At 42.6% G+C, this 17,225-nt stretch overlaps 1 protein-coding gene across 4 annotated transcripts in view; it reads right to left on the minus strand.

The window, feature by feature from the left end:
• Window positions 1–17,225, minus strand: part of Col4a4 (collagen type IV alpha 4 chain) — a 113,464-nt gene that overhangs the window by 55,082 nt on the left and 41,157 nt on the right. For all 4 annotated transcript variants that reach the window (XM_031368170.1, XM_031368172.1, XM_031368171.1 and 1 more), the window contains 12 exons: window positions 15,335–15,403; window positions 14,192–14,227; window positions 12,668–12,730; window positions 11,330–11,365; window positions 10,088–10,129; window positions 8,313–8,393; window positions 7,468–7,521; window positions 7,125–7,184; window positions 6,182–6,226; window positions 4,502–4,555; window positions 3,628–3,697; window positions 2,158–2,262 (listed from right to left, as the gene is read on the minus strand). In XM_031368170.1, coding sequence (XP_031224030.1) covers window positions 2,158–2,262; window positions 3,628–3,697; window positions 4,502–4,555; window positions 6,182–6,226; window positions 7,125–7,184; window positions 7,468–7,521; window positions 8,313–8,393; window positions 10,088–10,129; window positions 11,330–11,365; window positions 12,668–12,730; window positions 14,192–14,227; window positions 15,335–15,403 — 715 coding nt within the window. The remainder of the gene's footprint in view (window positions 1–2,157; window positions 2,263–3,627; window positions 3,698–4,501; window positions 4,556–6,181; window positions 6,227–7,124; window positions 7,185–7,467; window positions 7,522–8,312; window positions 8,394–10,087; window positions 10,130–11,329; window positions 11,366–12,667; window positions 12,731–14,191; window positions 14,228–15,334; window positions 15,404–17,225) is intronic.

Genomic DNA, 17,225 nt, shown 5'->3' on the forward strand with positions numbered 1-17,225 from the left:
TAGAATAGAAAAAAAGGGTATGTCATATTCCAAAAATGATCCTGTGAAGTCTGAATTCTAATCAGTGTGGATATGTGTACACACTTGTGTAATGGGATATGAATGCAGTGCAAAATTAAATGTATGTCTTACTGTGACCCATATTCAGAGTCAAATGCCACTGGGTTAACTGGATTTTGTGACTCAAGTGAGGGGTGCTACATGCAGGTGTGTGTGTGTGTGCGCGCATGTGGAGACCAGAGGTCAGCTGCAGGATGTGCCCATCTTTTATGAGACAGGGTCCCTCACTGGTCTGAACTCACCAATTTGCCAAGGTTGTCTGGCCAGTGAGCCCCAGGGATCAGCCTGTACCAGCCCTGGGGTTCTACGAGTGCATCTCTACACCTGAGTGGGATCTGGGGAATTGAACTCAGCCCTCTTGCTTGTGTGAGAAGCAACTTCCTGACTGAGCCAGCACAGGATTAATTTATATTTCAAAAGGAATTCAGAGGACCACTGTATATTTGAATATGTTGTTTGTTCCCAGTGGGTTTTGATTTCAATCCACTGCAGATATGATTTTATTATAAGCAAGCCCCGACGGAGAAAGCTAAGACAAGTCTGATGTTTTCTGACTAAGAGAGTATTTTCCCTGGTTTATTTAATCCTGGGTCTTTCAAACCCCTGACTGCAGCCTCCTTCTCTCTGACTGGTCCAGACAAGGCTCTTTTAGCCTTGCTGTTGTCAGACCCTGAAAAAGGAAGAAGCTAGATTTGTGGAGCAGTAAACATGAATTTGGTAGCTAGTGGTTTAGTAGCTTACCAAACTTCTTACACTTTCCGGATTAATTCAAGAGACACAGGCTGGGCAAAATATTTACTCAAGTCCATTCTTCTGGGTTCACAGAATTAGAAAAAGGCTTCAAACCTCTATTCCTGGTCTCACTGGAATATTGACCAACACAGCTCCCAAAGGGATCCTTGGTCCCAATGGCCACAGGACGCTTCCCTGGGCTTCTGTCAAATAACCTGTGCTTTCCTTGATTCCCTTTTTCTTTGGGTGGAGGAGGAAGACCCTTTCACATGAAGTAAGGCTGTATCAAAGGTTTTTTAAAATCATTATGTTTATTTATACATCTCAAATAGACCATTAGAACCTAGGTAGATGGATGGAATTTTTGCAAGTAGATAACAACTGAGAGACTCTTCCAGAACAATGGTACAACTAAGTAAATACTTCAGTCCTAGCAGAAGTCTCAGATCTCTGCAAGTGCAAATCTGATGGAAGGCCTGTCATGCGAACACTTGCTTCACAATAGCTCTGATTGATTGAGATAATATGAGTGTGTGCGAGCGTGCTTGTGTGTGTGCATACCTGTGTAAAAAGGAACTTATATTCTTCCCCTTGGTTGGTTTGAATTTGAACACATTAGAAACCCAGGGCTGTTGCTATGTCAGCAGAGATTAGAACTGGGGACCTGGAGAGGACACAGGTAACTGTCTTTCATAAGCACTCTTAAGGATACCTCCTGATCAGCTAGAATGGAGGATTTCAACTGGTATGTATGGTGGAATTTTCCCCTAATGAAGAAAGATTACAAGGGACCAATCACTGGGTAAGAGGGGGACTTCAGGTTGGGGAGAGGAAGAGAGGAAGCAGGAGAAAGGAGACTCGCCTTTAGACTGCAGAGAGCATAGAGACACAGTGTAGGTCGTCGGAGCCTGTCGATTCAAGTGGTGGATCCACTAGGATCCACCACTGGAGGATTTCTAACATAGATTAGTTTATAAAATAAGGATGCTAGGTTCTGCGCTCAGCAATTTTGTTATCTGTTGATTCTAAACTAAGACTGTGTGGTGTTTTCCTTCATGCAACAACTCAACTGGGTTCCAGAGAGAAAGGAGCGTAGGTGTGCAAGAGCACACCCAGCCAGCCTCGAGAGTTTGGAAGCATGGGGAGGGCATGACAACAGCCAGCCATGGGAACTTAGCGAGCTGGGTAGAGAGAGCGATTTGGGAACTCTGAGTCAGAGAGTCTGCCGGGCTGGGAACAGGCCAGCCTATCCGCCGGTGCCTAGCCAGTGTTAGCATACATAGGTTGCTCTTTTTAATATTTCATGCAATCGGTATGCATAGATACAATGCAGGAAATCCACTGTAACACATGGTACCTTCATACCTGGACAAGTTTCCCCTGGTCTGCCTGGGGGCCCTGGAGGACCCGGTAGTCCAACATCTCCAATCTCTCCATAGCGGCCAGGGGGTCCTGGATCCCCTTGAGCTCCTGACAAAGGTAACGATAGGTGTAATAAGACAAATGTTGACACACATCTTGAAATTCAGGAATTTTTATGAGTCTTGGTAAAGTCCAAGTAGGAGACACTTTTGAACCTTCTTGACACATTTTAAGTGGGAGATGTCAGACTAGGGCCCCTTTGACTCTCCTCTACAGGCACACAAGCCTTGACCATAATTCTCTGACATTGCTTTAAGCTTCTTTTTTTACAAGCATCTTGGGAGATATTAGTCAAATGACCTTTTTTTTTTTTTTAACAGTTAAAGGAAACCTACTTTTTTGAAAGGTTCTCTCTGCACATTGAACAACATTTTCACAGTAACTGTTATGGCTCAAGGCAGAAGTGTCCCTCATGAGTGTGAACACTCCAGCTCTGGCTGGTGTCCCTGGTTTTGGAGGTGACTGAGTCTGGAAGGGGTGAGGAGGCCGGGCCAAGTGGTGGTGGTGGTGGTGGTGGTGGTGGCACACCTTTAGTCCCAGTGCTCAGGAGACAGGGGCAGGTGGATCCCTGAGTTCTAGGCCAGTCTGGACTATAGAGTAAGTTCCCAAGTAGCCAGAGATACACGGAGAAACCCTGTCTCAAAATCCGACCCTGAGAGAGGGGGAGAGAGGGGGGGGGAGAGGGAGGGAGAAAGGTAGAGAGGGAGAGAGAGAGAGAGGGGGAGAGAGGGAGAGAGAAAGAGAGAGGGAGAGAGGGAGAGAGAAAGAGAGAGGGAGAGAGAAAGAGAGAGGGAGAGAGAAAGAGAGAGGAAGAGAGGGACAGAGAGAAAGGGAAAGAGAGGGGGAGAGAGAGGGGGAGAGAAAGAAAGAGAGAGAGAAAGGGAGAGAGAGGGAGAAAGGGAGAGGGAGCGAGAAAGAGAGGGAGAGAGAGGGAGAAAGGGAGAGGGAGAGAGAAAGAGAGAGGGAGAGAGAAAGGGAGAGAGAAGGAGAGAGAGAGGGAGAGGGAGAGGGAGAGAGGGAGAGAGAGAGAGAGAGAGAGAGAGAGGCAGGCAGGCAGGCAGGCAAACAGACAGACAGAGAGAGAGGACCAAGATGGTGGAAGTAAGACAAGGAAGGAACTTTGAAAGCAGGAGCAGGTTACTATGTGCTCTCTAGAATGGCTGCACTATGCTCTGCCAAAGCCTGCCCCACCAAAGAGTTTCCTGACCACTTAGCATCATGGAACCACGAACCAAAATAACCCTGCCAGGGATTTTGCCACAGCTACAAGAAAAAGCAACTAAATATCACTATTAATGTTTTTATCCTCCCTGGTGTGCAAGCTACAGGAATACTGGACCAAACTTATTTTTTTACCGGACCTGTCTAGTCCGTTTTGGTATAAATTATGGAGGAACTAGATTGAACACAAACCTTTGAGTGGTGGAGCTGGAGTCACCAAAATGCCTGGTGGTCCCGGGTACCCGCGATCTCCAGGATCCCCCTGAAATCAGGCACTTTATTTACTTTCCTTGGAAATAACGACACTTCCTGGCATTCCACTAAGGTTGGAAGGCCGCAGGCCCTTTCGTAGGGGGAAGCAAAGACAACTGGCTGACTAGAGAAGTGAGAGGGTCAGGAAGTTCCAGAAGGAACCAACAAGCACCTGACCTCTCACCTACACTCACAAGTAAACAGTGGATGGACAAAGCAGTAGCGAAAGAAAAACCATTAACTGCAGAAAAATCATTACAGAATGCCCACAGCTTAAGGATCATGACAGTTGCCTAGTTTCTTAGGTAGACTTTGAACATAGTATCTAGCAAGGCAATCCAGTACAAATGTTTATTCACCATGTAAGACCTGAATCTGCATTTCATTATGGCAGAAAAATACTGTCTCTCCTTTAATCATGCCCCCTGAGAGCAGCAGGGCTTGCCCTGAACAAGCACTGAATGCTGGATCCCAGAAGTTACAAAACAAAGGAAAACACGCTACAACACTAGGAAAGCAGATGATCTCAATTCACATGATCCCATGAGAGTTTTGAAACTCGCATTATTATCCACTTGCAAAAGAACTGCTTCTCAGATATAAGCATAACAGTGCTTCATGGTCTACTTATAATAATGGCATGAAAATATACTACTTATATATTATCCACAGCATGCATTAAAATAATATTTATAGTATTACATCTATCCTCCTTCAAGAGTTACATCATTTGATTATTTGCAATATTCTAAAACCTTAATTTGATAACAGAATAATCTAATTCATTTTTTCTGGCATGGGCTCCTGTTTTTACCTTTGGACCAGGAAGTCCGAACAGCCCAGGATCTCCAGCCATTCCTTGGATCCCCTAAAAACAACCACAGACAGACTTGAAACAGCTCACTGTATCAGGCTGACAGCCCCACACTCCCATCTAAAGAGAACTTCACTTAGACTGGGCATTCTCAACCACTCATGGACTGTATTGGTTTTGTAACTCAGTTTTAAAACTCAGCAACACAATCCTGTAACTCAGTGGCTCTCAACCTTCCTAATGCTGTGACCCTTTAATACAGTTCCTCATATTGTGGTGACCTCTCCCCGCACCCCCCCAGCCATAAAAATCATTGTCATTGCCACTTCATAGCTATAATCTTGCTATTGTTATGAACCATAATGTAAATATTTTTGAAGACAGAGGTTTGCCAAAGAGGCAATGACCCACAGATTGAGAAGCACTGTGTAATTCATCAAATAAAAGTATCTGAGCCAGGTGTGTAACATATATTTGTAATCCTAGCACTTAAGATGGAAAATAGGATCTGGGGATCAAGGGTTCAAGACCAACCCCAGCTACATGGTTATGCAATGAGTTCAAGGCCAGCGTGGACTATGTGAAACCCTATCTCAGAAGACCCAATAGGGAAACTGAAGGGATGGTATAGTGGTGTGGATCATGTATGACTCTTGCGGAGGGTTGGAGTTAGATTCCTATAACCCATGTTGGGTGGCTCACAACTGCTGATGTCTTTTGGGCTCTGTGAGTACCTGCATTCACATGTGCATATAACTCTGCATATATTTTAAATTATATAAATACATGTTTAGATAAATGATATAATTTAAAATTTATAAATTCACATTTAGATAAATTACATAAGGACAGTACAAAATATAATATGTCTACAGTATTTAAATTTTATAAATATAGTATAAACATAATTTAAATACATATAAATTAAATATATAATAAAATAATATTTTCTAAAAACTAAAATAAACAAAAGAACATGGTTGTTGTGTGGCGTGGCTTAAATGAAAATGGCACCCATAGACTCACAGGGAAGGCGTTACTGGAGCTATGGCCTTGTTGAAATAGGTGTGGCTTTCTCACTCTGGGTAGGCTTGGAGGTTTCAAAGCTCTTTTCTATCTGCTAGGGATTGAAATATAGAACTTTCAGCTACCTCTGAAACCATGTCTACCTGCATACTGCCACGATTCCTGCCGTGACAATAATGGACGTAACCTCTGAACTATAAGCCTGCCCCAGTTAAAAGTTTTTCTTCCTAAGAGTTGCCATGGTCATGATGTCTCTACACAGCAATAAGACCCTATCTAAGACAGGGTGAAATGACTCAGTGCATTAAGGTTCTTCCCACAAAGCCTGGGTGTCTTCTATCTCCAGAACTCAAGCAGTAGAGAACAGACTGCATCAAATTGTCCTCTGAGCTTCGTGTATACACAGAGCCATATGTCTACATACACATATGTGCACATGTGCACACATGCACACACTCACAGAGACATCACAAATAAAATAAATAAATGTAGTAAAATTAATTTAAGAGCTAAAAAAAAAAAAAAACCCAAAGAATTCGTCTGCCTTCCCAATTCCTGTCAGCTTTCACAAACAACGGTACAGCTTCTCCATGGTGCTAAGCCCCCTTCACTACTGAAAACTCATTTGTCTCTTCTGCTGGGATGTACACATACCTTGAACCCTGGAAAACCTGGAGATCCATGCGAACCAGGTTCACCCTAATAATTACAGAAAATCAACAAGCAGAATTCAAACATCAGGCATGATGTTTTTAATCTTTGTTAACCTCGTTGTATAGCTATGCAGTTTGGATATGCATTAATATGCAGTGGAATAATAATATGCCATCTCGATATGCACTGATATTCAACAGAACAAAAAGAGATAAACATAAAACGGGTTCCATGTACTTCTGCCGTTTGCCATTCTACTTGATCTTTAGTCTTATTCAAGAAATTCACGTCGTTGCCAGCATTTAATTAAGACCCTGCTTGCTTTTGCTGTTTCTCCTCTTCCAATTTAAATTATTTAGCATGAAGCCTGCACTAGGTCGAATATCTTTAAAATCTACAGTGCATCCATTTGCATGGAAATGAATAGTTTCTCTGTGCAACTTTAACAATAAAGATTGACACAAAAGCCAATAATGGACCGTTCAGTACTAAAACGAGGGTTATCTAAACCCTACTAGAAATTGCCCTCCCCAGGGATCCCACAGGGCCTGCCATTACTGACAGGTGTGAGATAACATCTACAGGCTGACACAGTGCTTCCCTGCTAGGCCCCCTTACATAGACACCTAATTTATGGAATAGGTTTAAACTAACCAGCCCACGCGCATACCACACTGACACTGAGCTAGCAGGAACAGCCACGATCCTGTCACCCTCCTCCCCCGGCTCCCCTGTCTTGTCTCCCAGCTCCCCTGTCTTGTGCAGGCCTGTTGTATCTAAATGGACATAAATGGAAGGGCACACCCCAGTTCTTGTGCAAAATACATTGTTGTACATGGGGTAGTTTCTGCGTTTTAGCTCATGGGGATACAGGCATAGTCTCACAAGTGTGTGAACAGCAATGCTTCCAACCCCCTGGAAGCTTAGGGCTTAGGATCCTTACCCTGGGTCCCGGGAACCCAGGGATACCTTTTTCTCCTTTGATCCCGACACCAGGCTCTCCCTTTTAAAAGAAAACAGTGTTAGGAGGGTTTAAGGAACAACACTTGCTTAGTCTGGAAAGCAACAACAAAATAAAAAGCAAAAACATTGGCCACAGCTTAAAGAGAACAACTTTCTAAGAATGGAGGTTTATAAGATTATAGTAAGATAATGAAAAATTCCAGTAGTAAATGTTGGCCATTAAAGCGGTGGTAAATACACACACACACACACACACACTCACACACACACACACACACACACACACACACACACACAAAAAAAAAATTAGGTGAAAACATTACCTTGAGTCCTGGAGGTCCTGGAGGGCCAATCATTCCAGGAATTCCTCTTACACCCTAAAAATTATGATTGACGTAATCTGATTACGTAGTATTCACTGAATTCTACATATTTCATAAATCATTTCTTTGGACAACCTGTTTCTCATTAGGCTTTTTTTTTTTGTAAAAGTAAGGGATCAAATCAGCAACTAAGACCTATGTACATCTATAGCCCTGCTATTATTTGGGTCTGTGGGAGATGCATATGAGCCATGGAGAAGAGCTATGGAAACAGATTGCAGATCCAAGGTTGGCAATATAACTAGTGAGAGAACTAGCTTGTTTTGGTAAGGTAGGAGAATTTAAGCCATCATTTAAAATCAACTGTAGACTATGCATCTGGCATTGGGAATACCTGTGCTAGAGGTGGATAGACAAATTAATATTTTCCCAATGTCTATCCTGCATCCAGACCTATTCACATGTCAGCTTTTCAGTTATCAACACACAAAGCCCACCTCTGATACTGAAAGGACAACTGGATTCCCCAACGATCTTTGCAGCCCACCTCTGATACTGAAAGGACAACTGGATTCCCCAACGATCTTTGCTGCATAAACAACATTCTGAGCTCCTGTGTTCTGGAGGACTTTGCTCAGCTCATGCCAGGTCTACCACTCAGCAGCTGAGAGAACCTGAGAATACTGTAAGGCTCTGAGCCTCATAACGGGACTAACATGAGCATCAGCCGATTGAGGCAGATTTGGGATTCGCATGCAGGGGCACAGGAGCTCAGCCTTGAACATGTGCGGGCAAAGCTTCCTATTAGTGCTTCCCAAGGTGACTTGGGAAGTGAATGAGCTTACCTTTTCTCCTCTATAGATACTCAAATCAGGTGGCTGTACCAACAGAGTGGGCCCAGGCGGACCATGCTGGCCAACTTCACCCTTTAAAAACACCAAGAAGGTAGGAATTTCATTTTAACTTACGCTTTGAAGCCCAGAAAACTTTCACCCACAAATAATATAGTGTTTCCAATCCTGTGTGTATCCTAGGTTGAAAAATAAAAATCATGGAAATTGTATTATGTGATATACAATTATATTTATTGTTTCTTATGAAAAATGGCTTGAAACAAAATTTTAAAATAAATAGGGACAACCTACTAAAGACACTCAGGGTAGTGCTTGGTAGTGTTTATGTGTGGCATATACACACATACATACATGCCTCTTCATATATGACTGAACAGTGTCTTGTTAAATTCAGTTGTAAAATTATAATCAAGATAAAAATTATACATCTGTAATCTAAGCAAATAAGAAGCCAAGGCAGGAGAATTACAAGTTTGAAGCTAGCATGGACTGCCGAGTGTAGGTCTATGTTTCTGATAGGTGGTATTTCTTCATTAAGGATATGACTTCAAGTTTACTGAACATACTGTAACTCAGGATCCAGATTGCTCAGACAAGGGAGGCTACTGAAGAGCTCAGACACTAGGAATATTTAAATGTTTTTTTTTTTTCCCTTTAAATCCTATTAGCTAACAGTATGGATGTATTGACTGCATCATTTTGTAAGTAGATGACTGAGCAAATACACAAATAGCAGAGGGTTGAGCAATATGCCCTGTTAATGATAATCATTCTTATCCTCATAGTTGAAGTCCAAACATAGCCTATACAGACTAACAAAAAGTGAGCATCTTCAAGACGGGGCCACACTATCTTCTCGTACTATAAAACGTAGTGTGTAGTTAGCATAGTCAAATGTATAAAGGCAAGCCCAAAGAATAAAGCATGAAAGATCCACAACATCACCCACAATACTTAGTAACAAACATGAAGGGTGCTGTCTCCGTTTTTATTATCTTATTTATATTTTTAGATAATGTTCAATATAGCCTAATGTGCCTCAAATTTGTTATGCAGTCAAAAAAAAAATAGTCTTGAACTCCTAATCCTCCTATCTCTACCTCACTAATGCCGGGATAAAAGGTATGTACCACCTTGCCCAACTTTTCTAAGAAAGACAGAGGTAGGGGGTTGACCCACTCAAGGACTGGGATTGCAGGCCTGCATCCCCATGTCTGACATCAGTGCTCTTCACGTTCTCTTTTACAAACTTCGTCTCAAGCTCTCTGACTGGCCTTTATGTTTGATATCATATTGTGAACATTTCCTACATCATGAAGTCTTCCTCCATATTTTACACTCCTGTTAAACAACTGTACCATTACTTAATTGCCATCGAACTCCTCCGTGTCAGCAGGGAATAGGTCTATCTTGCTAATGTTAACACTAAAATGGAGTAGATGCTTAAGAGCTGTTTCAACAGTGTCGTGAAAGAGCAGCCTACCTCCTATTGGACATTCAGGTGAAGTCCATATAACCCGCCACCTTAAATCACTGTCCTAGAGTGCCCCGCCCATGAAGCTATTTTCCTAGTAGCTACTTTCCTGGTATTATCTTTTGTCAGAATTGTAATTTTACAGCCAAGGGTAAGATAAGTTAGCAAACAGAAGCTATGAGCTGTGAAGTCGGTCAGCGTCTACACAATGAACACAAATGATCTCAACAGCTTCTATTACTAAAGAAGGCACACATCCTAACATCTGCTCTTCTGTACAAGGAACCCTTACCGGATCTCCCATTTGCCCTTTTATTCCCATGGCAGGATTTCCCTGAAAGGAAAAGAAAATAAATTGAATCGCTTTTTAGTTTTAAAAGGGCAACTACAAGCAATCAAGACTTCTAGCCATGCAACTCACTGCCATGCCCACTCCAAAGAAGATTTGTGACAACCCCAAAAACTTGGCCACAGACCAGAGGCAAAAAGCTTCAAAGGAAGCCAGTCTCTTGGAATTTATTCATTGTTATTCTCTAACTCAGAGGTAGCCCAGATATGTCCTTGTGAACTCGCATGCTAGGTGCCCACCAAGGTATGATTTACTATAAATAAACAAAATTAGACATTGCTCTTTGACCTTTACCAATGTTCCAACATCTTAGCCAAGCCCTGGCTTGGAATTTCATAAAGAATGTTACCCATCCAGACTAATTGCCTCCGGCATTGTTAGGGAGATAGTGAAGGGGGTAAGGCATTGAAGCTTACAGAATGGGAGTTGTTTATCCCAGAGCAAGGTCAAGTAGAATCCTCATTTTCAGCCAGGTAAGGCAGCTGAGCCACTCCTAGGAATTAGCAAGAATGGGACTCCCAGGAAAATGTCTCTGCTAGCCCAGAAGATTAGTATAGTGGACATTTTACTAAGAATGGGCAGGACCTTGAGCCAAGTATGTGTGTGTGTGTGTGTGTGTGTGTGAGAGAGAGAGAGAGAGAGAGAGAGAGAGAGAGAGAGAGAGAGAGAGAGAGAGAGAGTGCAGCAGAGAACATTCGAGATTCGAGATTTGAGATTCGAGCTTCAAGCCTCGTGCAGTCCGCAGCCCCCCGCTACACCCTCCAGTCCCAGAGTACTTGGGCCGGGGGTGGGGTGGGGTTGCAGCACCTGTCCAGAAGAGGTGGCTGCTTTAGACCCAGTGTGTTTCGGGTGGCCTCAGATGTACCCTGACTGCTGAGCTGCCAGATTTTTCATTTCTCTTTTGTAAGGACTGTAAAAGTCTGATGCCATTTTGAGAAATACACTCAGATTCAGCACTTCATTGTGTTGTGTCTGCATGTCATTTCTTCGCCAACACCTTGTCAACCTGACCAGGACCCTGTTTCCCCACGGGTTGAAGGAGACCCAGACTGGCCAGCCTGCAGCAACTCATGAAGGTTTATTTAAGTGGGAAGTCTCCTAAGAGACAATCTGTGACTAAGATTAGGTGTCAGTGACCAGTTATCTTACCCGAAGGCAGGCACTCATGGTGTATTCAGAACTTACCTTCGACCCAGGGCTCCCAGGAGGACCTATGGGTCCCTAAATTAATGGGAAAAAAAATCAACTATAGTCATAGTAATCAGAATGTCTCCCCTGGTCACCCAAGTTTCAACTAGGAAACGCTTTTGATTGTAAGGTTGTTCATGTCGCTGCTCTCTTTCTCATGAGGAAGATAAACATTTGATCTCATGTGAGTAAGGAGAAAAATTGTGGTTACCAGAGCCTGAAATGTTGACTAGAGAGAGGGGGATGAATGAAGAGCTAGCTAATGAGACTGCAGATACAGTTAGTCAAAAAAATTGAGTTCTAGTGGTCTATGGCACAGTGAAGGGACAGTCAACAATTCACATTACAAAATGGCTTGCAAGTATGGTCAATGCTTCCAATACAAAGAAACGATGGGTATTATAGGTGATGGGTGTGCTAACTATCCTACTTTGATCACTGCATATTAAACATATGTGTCCAAATATCATGGTGTACTTCATGTATACATACAATTGTGTGTATATGCAAGTGTGTGTGTGCATACATGGGTGTAGGTGTAGGTGTATGTGTGATACATGTGGAGACCAGGATCTGTTTCAGATGTCATTTCTTGTCTTAGAGACAGTTATCTCCCACTGAAATCTGGGGTTCACTAATTAGGCTAGGTCAGCTTATCAGAGAGCCCCAGGGTTCCACCCATGTCTATTTCCCCAGGACAGGGATTAGAAGCAGGTACTTCTATGCTTGGATCTTTTTCATGTGAGTTCTGGGATAGAACTCAAGTCCTCAGGCTCATGTGGAAAGCTATCTCTTTGGCTCTATGTATATTAGTATGTGTCATTCAAAAACAATAAGGACACACAGAACACTTTCAAACATGGATGGGCTGTCTTTCGGTGTAGATGGTGGCTTCTTCTGGGGAACCTGTCCATCAAGATGGGTTTCTGCCAATAAAGATGGTATCTTAGGGTTTTACTGCTGTGAACAGACACCATGACCAAGGCAAGTCTTATGAAACACAACATTTAATTGGGGCTGGCTTACAGAGGTTCAGAGGTTCAGTCCATAGTCATCAAGACAGGAGCATGGCAGCATCTAGGCAGACATGGTGCAGGAGGAGCTGAGAGTTCTACAGCTTCCTCTGGAAGACTGACTTCCAGGCAGCTAGAATGAGGGTCTTAAAGCCCACACCCACAGTGACACATCTTTTTAAGAAGGCCACACCTTCTAAGAATGCCACTTTCTGAGCCTAGCATATACAAACCATAGCAGGTGGTTCATCAGACTGACTCAAGAACTCAGTTTTTGCTGCACTGTTAGCTATAGAGGGGCAGCATTAGACGCTATACTTACTGCTAGCCCTGGTGCACCCGCATGCCCCATGGGCCCAGTTGATCCTTGTGCACCCCTAGGTCCCTGGAGAGGGAGACGAAGAAAGAGAGATGAGCACACTTCTGTGAAAACCACAATTATTGCTCACAGAAAGAATGGTATGGAAGCCCAAGTAGATAGAAAACCTGTGAAACAGCCAGTGTCCCGTCCCCTCCCCCACCCCTCACATGTATATGGTCACTGAGAGCATCCTTAGCAGTTAGAAGCACCAGGTCAGGAAGGGTGACCCACTTTGGTGTAGGTCACCTTCTGGTCAAGAGAGCAATCAACACCCCACAAACAAATCTTGTAATAATAAAAACCACAAAGAAGAGAACTACATTAGCTCTTCCCAATTTCAACACGACTTTAAGCATATCATACTAGTCTTGGGTAATGTGTATATTTAAAGTCATTTTTAGTTTATCCCTATAACCATTTGCCTGTACATATGTCTGTGTGCCATGTACATACAGAAGCCAGGAGAAAGCATTGAATCCCCTAGACCTAGAGTCACAGACAGTTATGGCCCTCAATGTGGGTGCTGGGAACAAAGACCAGGTCCTCTGCAAGAACAGCAAGTCCTCTTAACCACTGAGCAACCTCGCCTTCTCCCTTATTTAAATACTAACGTATTTAATACTTTTTAAAAATACTCTTGAAATGTGGCCTAGAAGAACAAAGTAAATAAAATTCTGTCCTCAGCTCAGGATCAAGATGATTGAGACTTAAGCAATTTTCCGTCTCTCATAAGCCAGCATCATGGCATACCATGGCTGGCAGATGGTAGGGATGGCTGGGCAATCCTGGAAAGGTGCAGAGAGCAGACCCCCTGCTCTATAGCTCACATCCAATGACTTATGGGTGTAGAGCTCTGCCCTCTTTAGGGTGATCAACTGGCACTTATTTCAGGACTGACATCAAAAGCATCTCATTTATTACATGGAATCACACTTCTGCATCGTTAGGGAACTGACCTGGCAAAGTAACATCATGGGTAGCTGGAAGCCACAGAGCAGAAATGCAGGTTAATCACTGGGAGGCAAAGCCACTTTCATTTTAATCTCATAAACACTGATAAACTAGAAAGGCTAATATGATCATTGAAATACAAACTCCAGGGAGATAAAAGTGGGGCAAAATAACAATAAACAGTTACTAAATTGGCAGGTAAAAATCCTATAGAAATGGCACAAAATTTCGTTTGCTATATTTATGTAGGAGGATATATATATGTATGTATATATATACATACACGTATATATATATTTCTAAAAGTTAATTTCCCATAGGTCTGCAAATGCCTAGCAATGCTAAATGATTATGAGCAGACAATGTGTACGAGGGCGTGGTGTGAGAGGCAGCTTGTCACGTCAGCAGCTGCTTCCTGGTGGGTGACCTGGAGCACCGCCACACATGGGCTCAACATCCTGCTCCCAGTAATATGAAGGTCTTAATTTTTGACAAGCGATTACATTTTTAATCTATGCTACATGGGAGACTTACTGGTAAGCCAGGTGGTCCTGGGTCCCCATGGTCTCCCTGCAACGACATCATTATATTGTTTTACAAGAGAAGGACATTTTTCTAGGACACAGATGACTCAGCGAGAGAGAGAAAAGTGCAACATGACAGATCTGTACTAGCCCAGGCAGGCAGCCTATGCACTTTATCACTATTGAGAAAACAATCACACTCTATGGGCTCTATGGTGGACTACTTTATCTTTCATCTATCTAATGGAGACCAGAACAGCATAGAAGAAAAATGTGGGTTGTATTTCTGCTCATCTTACTGAAGCATCTTGACCTAAAATTCCTGTTTCCTCACATCTAGTGCCTCGCCAGACCTTGCTCTAGAACAATAGTTCTGAACCTGGAGGTCTCCACCCCTTTGGGGGTCACATATCAGCTCTTCCACATATCAGACATTTACATTATTATTCATAAGAGTAGCAGAATTCCAGCTATGAAGTGGCAACAGAATAATTTTATGGTTGAGGGTCACACCAACATGAGGAACTGTATCAAAGGGTCGCAGCATTAGGAAAGCTGAGAATCACTTCTCTAGTGTGACAGGAGGGAGTCACAAGGAGAGTCCCCCCCTGCTAGGGTGTCCAGATCTAACAATCGGCTCTGTGTTGACATTTGATTGCTTTGTATGATGATCAGAGTGTGTATATGCTCTTAGATGCAGGCTCTTTCTAAACACGTTACACTTAAGGTATAATTTAAGATTTTATCACTTTCAGGTATTGTCATTTCTGTGGTATTTGTCTCATCTTGCTGTTCAACCAAAGCCCCCTTATAGTTCTCAGAGCCCTGCTATTCTCAGGTCATTCCATAGCAACAGACTCCCTGGTCCAAATAACAATAATGATGAGCCCAAGGGACCTTGAAATGAATGTGACCTTATAATTCCGAATGTGTAAGAGGAAAGGCAACCTGCAGCCATAGAGATGAAGGCTCGTGCCTTCTTACCAGAGGAGCAGAGCAGAGCCATCTTGTTGTATGAGGTTAATACCAAAATAAAATTAAAAAAAAAAAAAAAAGATCAGTCCATTCAACAATCCTTTGTAAGAAATCCCTGCCTGTGTGTTTCCTACTGGGAAAATGGCTTTGTTAAACCCACAATGGCCGTAACACTCACCTGAATACCTTTGAAGCCACCTGAAATGAACACCGATCTTCCTTTTTCTCCTTTTTCCCCAGGCTGACCCTGAAAAGGAGACATTCACTTAGGAAAAAGATGGACTGCCATTTCAATATTTTCTCTTCTATATGAAATATTCATCACCAGTAAAAAGCACTGTAGCCATTTGGCTGGGATGGACTTCTGGTCTCCTTGATTGTTACTGGCTAGAGGTCCAAGGTTGTCATACACCTCTACTCAGCCATTCAGTTAGGCAGACCACTCAATAATGGTCCGTTACTAATTATGGGACAGAAAGACTATATTTTCCTCATACTATAACACAAGGCATTATTCTTAAAAGTAAGTAATTCTGCCATTTAATTCCTCTGCCCATTTCTGTATTTGTATCCAAAGAAGAGCTTATATGACTTTTCTAAGACCAAATTTCAAACTTTACAGTAGCTTCCCTTTTGTGAAGCTGCTCCGGTTTTGTTTGGTTGGTTCCTTAGCTAGCTGGCTGGTTTTTGAGACAAGGTATCATTATGTAGCAGTGACTAACATGGGATCGGGAATTTAGCTTAGGCTGCTCTGGAGCTCAGAGACCTGCCTGCCTCAGCTTCCCTACAAAGTTCTTGGATTAAAGGGATGTGCCACTATGTTCCCCGACCATTTAGAGCATTTTTAGATGGTAAATGAAATAGCTCAATAAATTCCATTATAATTTTCCTATAGAACAACTTAAAATCCCAGTTAACATCTTACACATATTAACATGCTTGCGTTAGCCCAGAATTTCTACCTTCTTCATATTATCAAGCTCAGTGAAGGAGTGTAAATTTCCAAATTGATTCCACTCACAAAAGGGTTTGACTTAGTTTCGGGGTGGGGAGTCGGGGGGGAGACACTCAGTGACTTCCTGGTAAGTCATATCAACTATGCCCCTGACTCAGCAGCTTTGCTTTCTCAGGCAGCTGTGGCTTCCTCCACATCCAGTCTGTGTGGATTTCAGTCCCACACTGAGTTAGAGCACTTAATGAGTTCAATGGAAATAGACGGAGCAGATGCAAACTTGGAGACATGATCAATGACGAATCATGTCGTGTGTTTCAATGCTTATTGTGACTAAGCACAGCATAAGCCTGCTATAATTGATCATTGCACTTGAACTATTAGCATATATTAATTATGCATAGTAAGGGCTTTGCCTTGCCATTTTCATACATGTACATAATGTATCTTATTCATAGTCACCCAGTTTCTCTTGTCTCCCTCCCACTTCTGCTGATCTCCCCCTTCCCACATAGTGTCCGTCCCCTTTGCTTTTGTATCTTTTTTGTGACCCAGTGAGTTTCAGTAAGCTTGTCTACAGGAACATTAAGTGGGAGTTTGTTGGCAGGAGTGTGACTGTACATCTTTTACTCAGACATGTGTACACACACACACACATGTACACACACATGCACACACACGTACACACAGAGTAAAGTACAGCAAAACACATAGATATGTTGCTTCCTTTTCTCTCAGATATAAACCCAACTGACATTTTTACAAAAATAGCTTCTTGAGAGAGGAAAGGAAATTAGTCTCTGGAGATGGAAGGGAAAGAAACACAAGAGAGGCATTTACGATGTTGCCAGTGAAACTCTGGTAGAGTATGGGTGGAGTTAGAGAAGTCATGGCCACTGGAGCACCTAGGGTGGACTGGCTCAAGCACACAGACACAAAGGCTGTGATGAAGATATTTCTCAATAAACCCAAACATAGAAAGAATGTGATATTTTGTCACAGCATGAAAAAAAGGTTAATTTGGTAGTATATATTCCATGATAGGGGAAAGGAAAATGCCATTCAAAACAGACTGGAGAATTTTTTTTTTTTTGTAACTATACAACTCAACGCTTTG

Source organism: Mastomys coucha, unplaced genomic scaffold (genome assembly GCF_008632895.1).
Source record: "Mastomys coucha isolate ucsf_1 unplaced genomic scaffold, UCSF_Mcou_1 pScaffold14, whole genome shotgun sequence".
Taxonomy (NCBI): Eukaryota; Metazoa; Chordata; class Mammalia; order Rodentia; family Muridae; genus Mastomys; species Mastomys coucha.